The 10,017-nt window shown below is 34.0% G+C and overlaps 1 protein-coding gene across 1 annotated transcript; it reads left to right on the forward strand.

The window, feature by feature from the left end:
• The first annotated feature begins 6,637 nt into the window (after window positions 1-6,637).
• On the forward strand, window positions 6,638-8,588 carry LOC106643681 (carbohydrate sulfotransferase 11). The gene is made up of 4 exons (XM_014358916.2): window positions 6,638-7,001; window positions 7,555-7,848; window positions 8,021-8,256; window positions 8,384-8,588. The coding sequence occupies exons 1-4, from the start codon at window positions 6,654-6,656 to the stop codon at window positions 8,547-8,549; spliced, it is 1,044 nt and encodes a 347-aa protein (XP_014214402.2). The 5' UTR covers window positions 6,638-6,653; the 3' UTR covers window positions 8,550-8,588.
• The last annotated feature ends 1,429 nt before the right edge of the window (window positions 8,589-10,017 follow it).

Genomic DNA, 10,017 nt, shown 5'->3' on the forward strand with positions numbered 1-10,017 from the left:
CGGTTCGCTCGTACACGTTGCACTATTTCGAGCCAAATTAATTTGCTGGTTTTCGCGTACTTGGGACATAGAGATTCATAGATATTCGTTGACCGTGTGCTTTTCATCGCTGATATAATTTAATTGGTAAATGAACAGTTATTTTTCTTAGCTTGGTGATCGGCATCAATTTATGGCTAGTAATAAAGATCTTGGGCTCGTTCGTTTGGATATTACTGTCAATCACATACAATTCTCAATGGGTACTTGGATTATCTGTATTACGAGGAGAACAAAATTGATTTAAGTTTTTACATTTAAAGTGCAAAGTAGTTATCAAATTAAAAATTATTGATATTGTCATTACTAATGTATGTTAGCTGCAAAATATATTGGGTGAAAGGTGAAGGGGAAATGGTTTAGTGCACTATGATACAAAAAGTGTCTGCATAAATTTTAATGTTTTTTTTTGTATTTACCAATAATTTCTTTAACTTCAAACAATAACTCAGCGTTTTGTTTCTTGTATGATTTCTATTAAATTACATTATTGCTGCATCAAATTCACACAGTTGAATAATTCGTGTTTCAGGTTAATTGTTAAAGAATAATTATTATTATATGGTGACTCATAAGTAATAAGTAACTGTTTATTTTTCTAGATGTTATTTGATAATTAATTTTTTTAGTGCTTCTTAACTATATCGATGCTAAAATTTTACATCTCTTTATTATAAAGTGTATGTCACGTACAATATAATACATGTAATACATCCACGTACCATGTAATAAAAAAAATCGTAACCTGAATACAATAAAACAAGTTATTTGTAAAAATAAATAAATAAACACAACAAAGATATCACTCACTCGCAAAAATGCGACTACACTACAGCGTATTAGTACTATATATATTCTTCGTATGATTTTTTTTAAATATAAAGATGTCGAAAAATATCTGAGATTAAAAAATTAGTTACAAAAACAAAATAACAAAAGGTTTATGTGATAAATTCCAAATAATTCATAACAAAATGCCAACTTATATGTGTATTAACTGTAAGGAACGTTTTTTATCCATGTTATTTTAAAACAAATTAAAAAACAAGTATAAAAATACACAAACCTCCTGACCCTAGAATACAATAAATGATTCTATCTTATTATATCAAATAAGTTTTAGAGCTTAAATTATTTAAATTTTCGTTTAACTTTCAGCCATTAATACAATGTTATTTTAAGCTAATGTAACACACTGTGTACCGTGTAACTGGCTGTCTATCTCTTTTTTGTAGAATAATTAAAACCACTTGAATTCTTGGTTATTAGATATGCCCCGAAAAAAAATCTGTATTGGAAAAAAATTATTGATTGTACCATACAAATAAACAAATATCAGGCATGACACTGGTACATTAAAAACGGAGGACTCCTCGTCTTTTCACGCTCTCTGCGCGCCAGCCTTGAAGTAGCCGTTAACTATAAATTGAGTCTCGATTTCTCGCTTCAATGTTTCACTCTAGTGTACTGTTACTATTAATGCAACCTATATTTACATACATACTTCAAACTATACTGCGTCACAAGTATACAATCAGGCACTTTTATTCTCATCTTTTTTTTTCTTCTTTTTTTTTTTTTCGTGAGGTTTTAGCCCGAACTGCAATCGCAACGCGCGAGCATACAGTGTAATGTAGATTGCAAAATTTCCTCAAAGCCTTGACTGTACAGGATACACGAATGAGAAACACACATGTGGATAGTCGAGCGAATGTACGACTGACTTGCTCGAAATCGGGGGGACGGCTGTTGATTAAAAGTTTTTATTGTATACGTGGAAAATATATGAACGATATTCTTTATTGCGTGTGGATCAAACTAATTTTTTTTGTATTACAAAAGCTTATGGGAGGAACAATTTTTTTTCAAATTTCGTAAGTGTATGAATTTCAGATTTTAAAGAGGGAAATTTTTTTTTACAAAGAGTACAATAAATAAAAAGTTCGCGAGCTTGCGATTGTACATGGTGCAATCGCTTAATTGTGAAAACTGTACAGTGGAACTTATTGAATTTCTATTCTATTTTTATTAAGAGTTGAAGACAGCAGTCTTTATTTTAGAAAAAATTTAATTTTTCGTTGAATTCTTATCTTAAAAATATTTTTTAATGTATTAAAAAAGTTATTAATTAATTGTTAGTTAAGTATTTCATAAAATAAAAAATAGTTTGAAATTTGACAGTTTGTATTCAACATCAATAAAGCGCCAGAGATAGTCGAAATGTTTGGAAAGTGATGCTGAATAAGGTGAGCTGTTGGGGCCTCAAGGTAAACATTAAAGAAACTTGTTTCTAAAAAAAATTCGAGTCTCAAGACTGTATGGTAGCCGTAGTATGTAGAAGTGGCGATGAAGATTACCGAGATAAAAACATTAAAATATCCAAGGCCTTGGCTCGCAAAAGCAAGTAGTGTAAATATTTTACAGAACTAACTTTTTTTTAGTTATAAAAATTAAAATTGATGAATAATTATTAAAATTGATAGCTGCTACAACTTGATGATTTGTAATTAGAAATAGTTTCGATGAAATAAAAACAAATTCTCTGCAATTTTACTGCTACAACAGTTAAAAAATCGTTGTTTCTTGCTTCTAATAGTAAACAATAGATGTTTTACTTAAAAGTAAAAAAATTTTTAAACCAATGTATGACAAAAATAGAATATGATGCAAGTTAAAAAAAAATGTATGCTCCTGAAGAAGTCAATATAGCTTTTATGTACCAAGGAATATTACGTCACTTTAACAAGGACCATTACCCACTGGCAAAAAGTAAAATGCATTAAAAGTAGCTACCACGTGTAGGAAAACACTTTGTCTAAAAAAGCATATTAACGACGAGCTGTCTTGTATTTTTCAAGCGTTTTAATGCACATCTTCACTCGTAACCCCGACGATGCCGTGGAGAATATTAAAAATACACTCAAGCCATTGTGTAAGGTCACTTTGTAAAATGAGCATCTTTTTTGTATAAACAACAGCCACTAGTCACTCGAACTCTGTTTGCATATTTATATCATTGGCTAATATTGAAAAGTAGTACCCAACGGGAAAAATGATCGATACGATTTTTTGAGCGTTTGGCGAATAATCCTGATATCTAAAAAGGATTTCTCGCATCAGAGAACAATCGCCGATCAAGAAAAAACTGGAGCACCAGCATCGTAAAAATAATGTCCGGCTTCGGCGTGCATCGAGAGCGATTGCATTGAATATACGTAATATATAAGTACAAATATTTGCATTTTGCCATTATAACGGTAATTTCACTTTTTACCGTCTCTAAAAGTGTATACGCTAATCTACAGCCTACGCTCAAAGAGCACAGGCGCTGCAGTCCGGTAGTTATCGCCCATTGATGATAGGATTCGGGCTACTTGGCTTTTTATCTTCTGCAGGCATGAGAAGGAAAAAAAAAAATTGTTTTAAAGTTTCACAACTGCGCCACAATGAGCTACTCGATAGTTCCCAAAACGGGACATTATCGTACACGCACGATCTTTGTATTCATCGCTCTGGGAATATTACAGTATTTTTTTTTTTTTTCATCCCTTTTGATTGTTAGAGGTATTCTTTTTCCTTCCACGTAGAAATGTTCTCCCGGTGAATTTTACCATGCAATGTAGTTTGAACATTTTTTTTTTCAAATATGTATACGCAACAAAGGCAATTATTGGTCCCTTATATTTTCATCGAAAAGTCCAGATGTTTGTACGTATATATGTTGCCATTTGAGAAACTAGGAATTCCTCCACACCGTATTCGCACGCGGGACCCCCTGTGGCACAACAAAATGCATTGCACGAATTTTTGTGGTGCGAGCAAAAAGTGGAAGTAAGAAGGCCCACGCACGCGGCCAGAAAGAAACCAAAAAAATTCACCCGCAGCGAGGGATTCTCGAGGGAAAAAAAAGGCGAAACCAACCGGAGAGGAAGAGAGATAGCCATCGGAAAAGAGAGGAGCCGGCAGGTTGTTCCTTCGCAGTGGAGATAAGGGAGAGAGAGAGAGAGGAGGCCGATGAGAGAACTGGAAGGAGCGGCGCGCGTGCGGCGAGAGAAGATCGTCGACCGTCGAGCCGCTCGTACACACGCCGCCGCGCCTTTGCTTGCGGGAGGATAAGTCGTGATCTTGAAATTTTCGCTCGTATGTTTGTAGCGGCTTTTTTTCCACCGCCAGTGCGACTTTGGGCTTTTAGACAGTTTTTGCATTATTTTGGGGAGAAGATGTGGTGCACGTAGTTGGGTGCGAAAACGTCGTCGAGGCGGCGATTGAAATCGTGCCACTCGGTCGATGAATCATCGGCGATTGACGAGAGTTTTTTTGGCACCCAGTTTTGCGTGTCAGGCTTCGAGGTGAGTTGTAAAGTTTTTTCACCATCTTTTTCGCGATGAATCTTAAATATGATTTCACATGTTTGTGCATTGCGTCTTTGCGGTAAGAGACCCAATAAACTAGTTTTCAAAAGTTAAACTGCAACACGTACCAGTGCGCGAAGAGCAACATTAGTGACGGAAAATTCTATTGTTAATCTTACACATAGTAGACTCTATGTAATTTTAAAAGAAATTCTTTACGATACACATAGGATATTCGAGTTTACCTCTAGTTATTTATTGAAAGTTTTGCAAAATTAACACTGTGGCGTGGATATGAACAATCATCGACTAACATTTGAAAAATTGAGGGTAAAAAATGGGCACTTCAAAATCTTTACCAATTTTTCCACACGAAACGATTATCCATCAGAAATTATTTATAAAAACTTTATTTTAAGTAAACGACGGAAATTTTTAACCATATGTACATTTTTTTTTTTTTTTTTTTACTCTCATTGAAATTTCCACAAAGATAGTCGGATACGTTGTAAAGCACTACAGCTATGGCTCATTTTTTTCACGCCGTAGTAACAGTCCATTAGCATATATTGTTGCATGCATTGTGCAATTTTCCATTTTCACACTCGTTTGCTAAAAATGCTATCGAACATCCTCCATCAATCCAACTATAAAACTGTGCAACACCAATTAATCCCAGCGCCTTTGCAAATATAAAAAAGAAAAAAAAAAAAAAAAAAGAATTGCCTCTCTTTTACTGTCCAGCGTTTCATCATTCAGTTGTACTTGGACGTCTTTTATAACGTACTAGATCTAAGAAAGCGTGCACCCGTTGACGCGCGTATATCACTTTAATCGCTACTTCATTGCTGGCACACATACAGGTAGTCCAATGGCCATATAATACCGCTAAGAACTGAGTACACAACTTGTCTCTACATAGATATATATTTATGCACGAAAGCAGGTAGGAGGGAAGGCAGGTGTACTCTTATAGTGTCAGTCAGCAGCTCAGACATCTCTGGGCTAACAAGCGCGTCGCAACACTTTATAATGTCCACTGCCTTAATCAGAGACTCGTAAGTATCTATGTGGGCTAGTAGGACTTCCTGGTCGTCTATTCGTGGCTATTATTTTTATTGTTATGAATATTATTATTATTATTATTATTATTATTATTATTATAACAGTTATTATTATTAATATTGATTTCATTGGTGTAATTATAACAAGTTGTATTAAGTAAATGCTATGCTGTGTATACTTTAACCCACGCTCATTTTTGCTTACTTTTATTTGAAATTCCTAAAAAAATTCCAACTTAAGGAAAATCCAAACAATAAAAAACAAACTTTATAACCAGCACGTAAATCCAGATCATTTTCTGTGATTATTGCAAATTTTCTCGGATTGATCAATCATTGCAATTGCTGAAATATGCCCCTGTGGTAATTTCATATATACGCACTAGAGGTAAATCATTCACCGCAAGCAGGCACAATTTTTTGTAAATTCCGTAAAAGTATGTGCTGACTGAGAAGGAATTTTTCGTGTTCTGCTTGCAAAGCTGACGGAATTTTTTACGGTACATGGTAGATGTGAACAGAATATTTAGTAATTTTATTCGATAGTTTTTTCAGGGAACGTTTTATTTTTTTTTTTTTTCTTTAGTGTGCGTAAGTTATCGATGAATTTAACTTTTAATCCGTTTTTTTTTATTTAAAAAATAAAAATAACGTATTATACAATCGAAGAGTATGTCTGTATGTTGACCTACATGTATAAGCCAAGTTTGGGATGTTTTCAAGAGACACGTGCTCACCCAATCGCCATTCTCTTTTAATAAATATCCCGTTATTACAAGTCGACTCTTGTAAACGTAATTATTTTCAGTTATTTATGATGATTCATTTAAATTAAATTAAAATACAACTCATCATGTCTAAAAATCGGTTATTAAATTAACGATATCCTTGACATTGAGAAAAAAAAGAATTATGAGAACTGCAATGTAAATAACGTAATTTTAAACGGTACTTTTTCACTAATGTGTCTTTTTCGTTACTCACCAATGCGTGTCGTAATTTTATTACTTATTTAAAAGAGAAAACTTTCAAACTCTACCTCCTGCACTGTTGAAGCCGTGTGACTTTGCCACGTGGTCCATAAAGAAGAAAAAAATAATTGCCATTACTTGACGCACGTCCGTGTTTCAGGTGTACAGCTCGACTTGCCATCAGCACCATCGGTCCCAATGACCTCGGCTACTAGCGGTACTCTAAGATGAAAGTATGGGTCCTCGGCGCGATCGTCCTTTGCGCGGCGCTCTCGCATTATCCCGGAGTGCTCGTCATTGCGCAGGAAGTCTGGAGCGCCATTGGAAATGGAGGTGACACGAATAGCATCGAGGAATTCCATGACGACGTTAATAAGGAAACGTATCACTACTCGTGGTCAGACACGAACGCGTTGACCAGATCGACGCTCCTAGATCGCCAGGAGCGTTTGCAGTTCAGGTGCGATCAGGTGGAGACGACGGAGGGGCCGTTTCCCGAGAACCGGGATCCTGAAGCCTTTCGTAATATTCTAGTCGACGACAATCACCAGCTGCTCTATTGTTATGTACCCAAGGTGATTTTTTTTCTTTTTTTTTTTTTTTTTTTTTTTTTTAACTTTTTTATTCATCTCCCAAAAATAAGTCAATTCACTGGTGATTACAAGTGGTAGGATATTTTTTTTAGTAGAAATTATATATTTTTTCATTAAAGTTTATACAGAGTACTTTTGTTACATAATAATAGTATGGTGCTCGGAAATAAATTATAAAGTTTATTAAATTAACGATGTATGATGAGACGTATATTTTTAAAATTTTTGCTTGAAAAAAAAAAAAAAAAAAAAAAAAACTACTTTTGTCATAAGTTAGAAAATTTTCATTTTATTTTATTTAGCTATTTAAAATAAAGATTTTTAAAATTAAAAATAGACACGACAAACTTGGCTATCGAATGAAAATTTAGCGGTATCCCATGCAGAAATAATTTTGAAAAATAGTCATAAAAATTCTAAATATTTTTTTGACTCATTTGAATTCCACGAGTAAATAGGCAACATCACCAGAGATGTTTTTTTAGAAAAAATACACCATAATTGATGACTAATCAACGCAATACGCGTCCCTCAGGTCGCTTGCACCAACTGGAAGCGCGTGCTGATGATAGCAATGGGCAAATGGCGAAAGGATAGCTCCTCGGCCCTGGAAATACCGGCTGACTTGGCGCACGCGCCCAACACCTTTCGGCGACTCAGCAACTACACGCCATCCGAGATCCGAGCGAGGCTGGCCAGCCACGATAAACTGATAGTCGTACGACACCCGCTCGAGCGTCTATTATCGGCTTACAGAAATAAATTTGAGGCCAAACACGAGAGAAGCTCCGCTTACTTCCAGTCGCGCTTCGGCAGAAAAATAATCAAGGCAAGTGCGAGAGGGAGATCTCTAGATTTTTACATTTACCAGCTTTTGTGTCTTTAACACTTTTCGGGGCCATTTTTTTAACTTGCCTTGGCTCGAGATAACAATATTAACGAGGCGTTTGAAAAAAGATTTTTTTTTTTTTAAGACTACGTTGTTTTTTTTTTTTTTGCAGAAGTACAGAGCCAACCCTTCGGAAGAATCTTTGCTGAGGGGTGACGATGTGACGTTTTCCGAGTTTGTAAATTTTGTGACGGAAGACAATGAGAATGGTACGCGAAACGAGCACTGGAACTCCATCTCGGAATTGTGCCATCCGTGCTTGGTCAATTACAATTTCATCAGCAAGTACGAAACGCTGACCGAAGATGCCATGGAAATTTTGGAAAGAATTGGCGAAGGGTCAATAACGTACGTAAATAGTTATAAAGTTTACATGATTTTCGGAATGAACACCATTTAAAAAAAAATGGGTTTTATCAAGCTGCGTTGATGAATCCAATGCGAGTGTACATATACTTTTTTGTTCTATTTACAGATTTCCCATGAGGCCACAGAATAGCGAACCGACAACCAAGATATTGGACAACTACTACTCGACCCTGAAGTACAGTCAATTGCGAGATTTGGCGCAGCTCTACCGATGGGACTTTTTTTTCTTCGACTACTCGCTCGAACAACTTCTTGGTTTTTCGATAGCTTAATTGGAAAATATTCACGGACAAAGTGTTTAATGTTGTACATTGAAGACGCTAATTATATATAATTTTTTAAGAGCGAATAATTGTTGTATGGTTCTTTTTTTGCAAAAGGCAAAAAAAATTTTCATCGTTTTATGTACACATGATACCATTAAGTGTTTTTTAAACTACGTACTGAACGTCTAGTTTCTTATTATTATTATCTTATAATATTATGTGAAGTTACATGTGCCAAACTTTAAATTATCTAAACTTCATACAACTCATTTAAATGAATTTTTAATTATAATGTAACGTAAACTATATACACGATAATTTTTTTTATACATCGAAAATTTGACCTTAAGCATAAATTTACGCATTAAAAAATATTTTTTACCATAGTATTTTAAGAGTCCGTACCTTCATGATAACCATAGAGAACCGTAACTAATAATCAAACAAAATTTTATTGTTTTATCTTAATTTAAGTATTTGTGATTTTTATGTTTCTTAACGCGATAAATGTATGTAATGTGATTAAACTTTTTCACCTAATATTTTAAAGTACAAGGTTTGATATTACACTTTACTTTAATAATGTTCATCAGCTACATTTTAGAGAGAGCATTGCATTTTTAATTTATCATAAATAATTATTCAGTTGCCCGTTATTCGTGAAATTGTGAGATTTTTTGAGATTGTTTTCCGATATCGATGTACTATTTACACAAAGTAGTAATGAGAATTTACTTAAATTTTTCATTTGATCGATTTGTAATGACGTAACAAACAAGAATAATTTTTGATAATGTTCTAATTTTATGACCAGTATCAAGTTTTTTTCTTCTATTTTTTAAATAAATTTCAAAAGGTCAAAAAAACAAACTTAATTTAATTTTGTCGATTAACAATGCACATTTACTAATGGTTTTAAAAGTTGAACACTCGTTCTAAGTGAGCACACCAACTGCATGTGCACACAGTCAGCAAACTCTTGTCGTAGATCTAATCACTTTAGCGTAAAATGTAATTTCACAATTATATTCAAGAGTTGTTGCACGCGATCTACAATTCACATGTGCAGAAATAAGGAGCACTCGTTCGTATAATTAAATCAGTTTTCACTCTAAAGAAAAAGCTATTATTATTAGACACACCAATAATTATGTTGAATAATTTTTGTCGTGAGAACTTTACTGGAATACGCATAATGAAAGAAAAAAAAATATGGATTACGTTTTCACCTGATAATTTATTTCCTCTCCAAAGTAAATGGCTCTATAAACATTGAAATAGCGTCTTGCCGTTCAAAATTTATTGTGTTTGTAACCTTTTTTTTTCGCAAGTCTTAAGAACTAAATTCAAATAACAAAACACATTATAAGTAAAAATATACATATCGCACGTTACACTATTTTTTGAGTTTAATAAAATAAATTTATTTTTCCAAAAATTTTTATCACGCACGTAAGTTGTGTGTAAGCTAACA

This window comes from Copidosoma floridanum, unplaced genomic scaffold (assembly GCF_036245765.1).
Source record: "Copidosoma floridanum isolate Cflo_tuat_1 unplaced genomic scaffold, Cflo_Japanese_pri ptg000001l, whole genome shotgun sequence".
Classification (NCBI taxonomy): domain Eukaryota; kingdom Metazoa; phylum Arthropoda; class Insecta; order Hymenoptera; family Encyrtidae; genus Copidosoma; species Copidosoma floridanum.

Coding starts and splice junctions, on each gene's coding strand:
- LOC106643681 (XM_014358916.2), top strand. CDS start 6,654: ATGAAAGTATGGGTCCTCGGCGCGATCGTCCTTTGCGCGGCGCTCTCG. Junction 7,849..8,020: donor TCGGCAGAAAAATAATCAAG/GCAAGTGCGAGA, acceptor TTTTTTTTGCAG/AAGTACAGAGCCAACCCTTC. Junction 8,257..8,383: donor ATTGGCGAAGGGTCAATAAC/GTACGTAAATAG, acceptor TTCTATTTACAG/ATTTCCCATGAGGCCACAGA.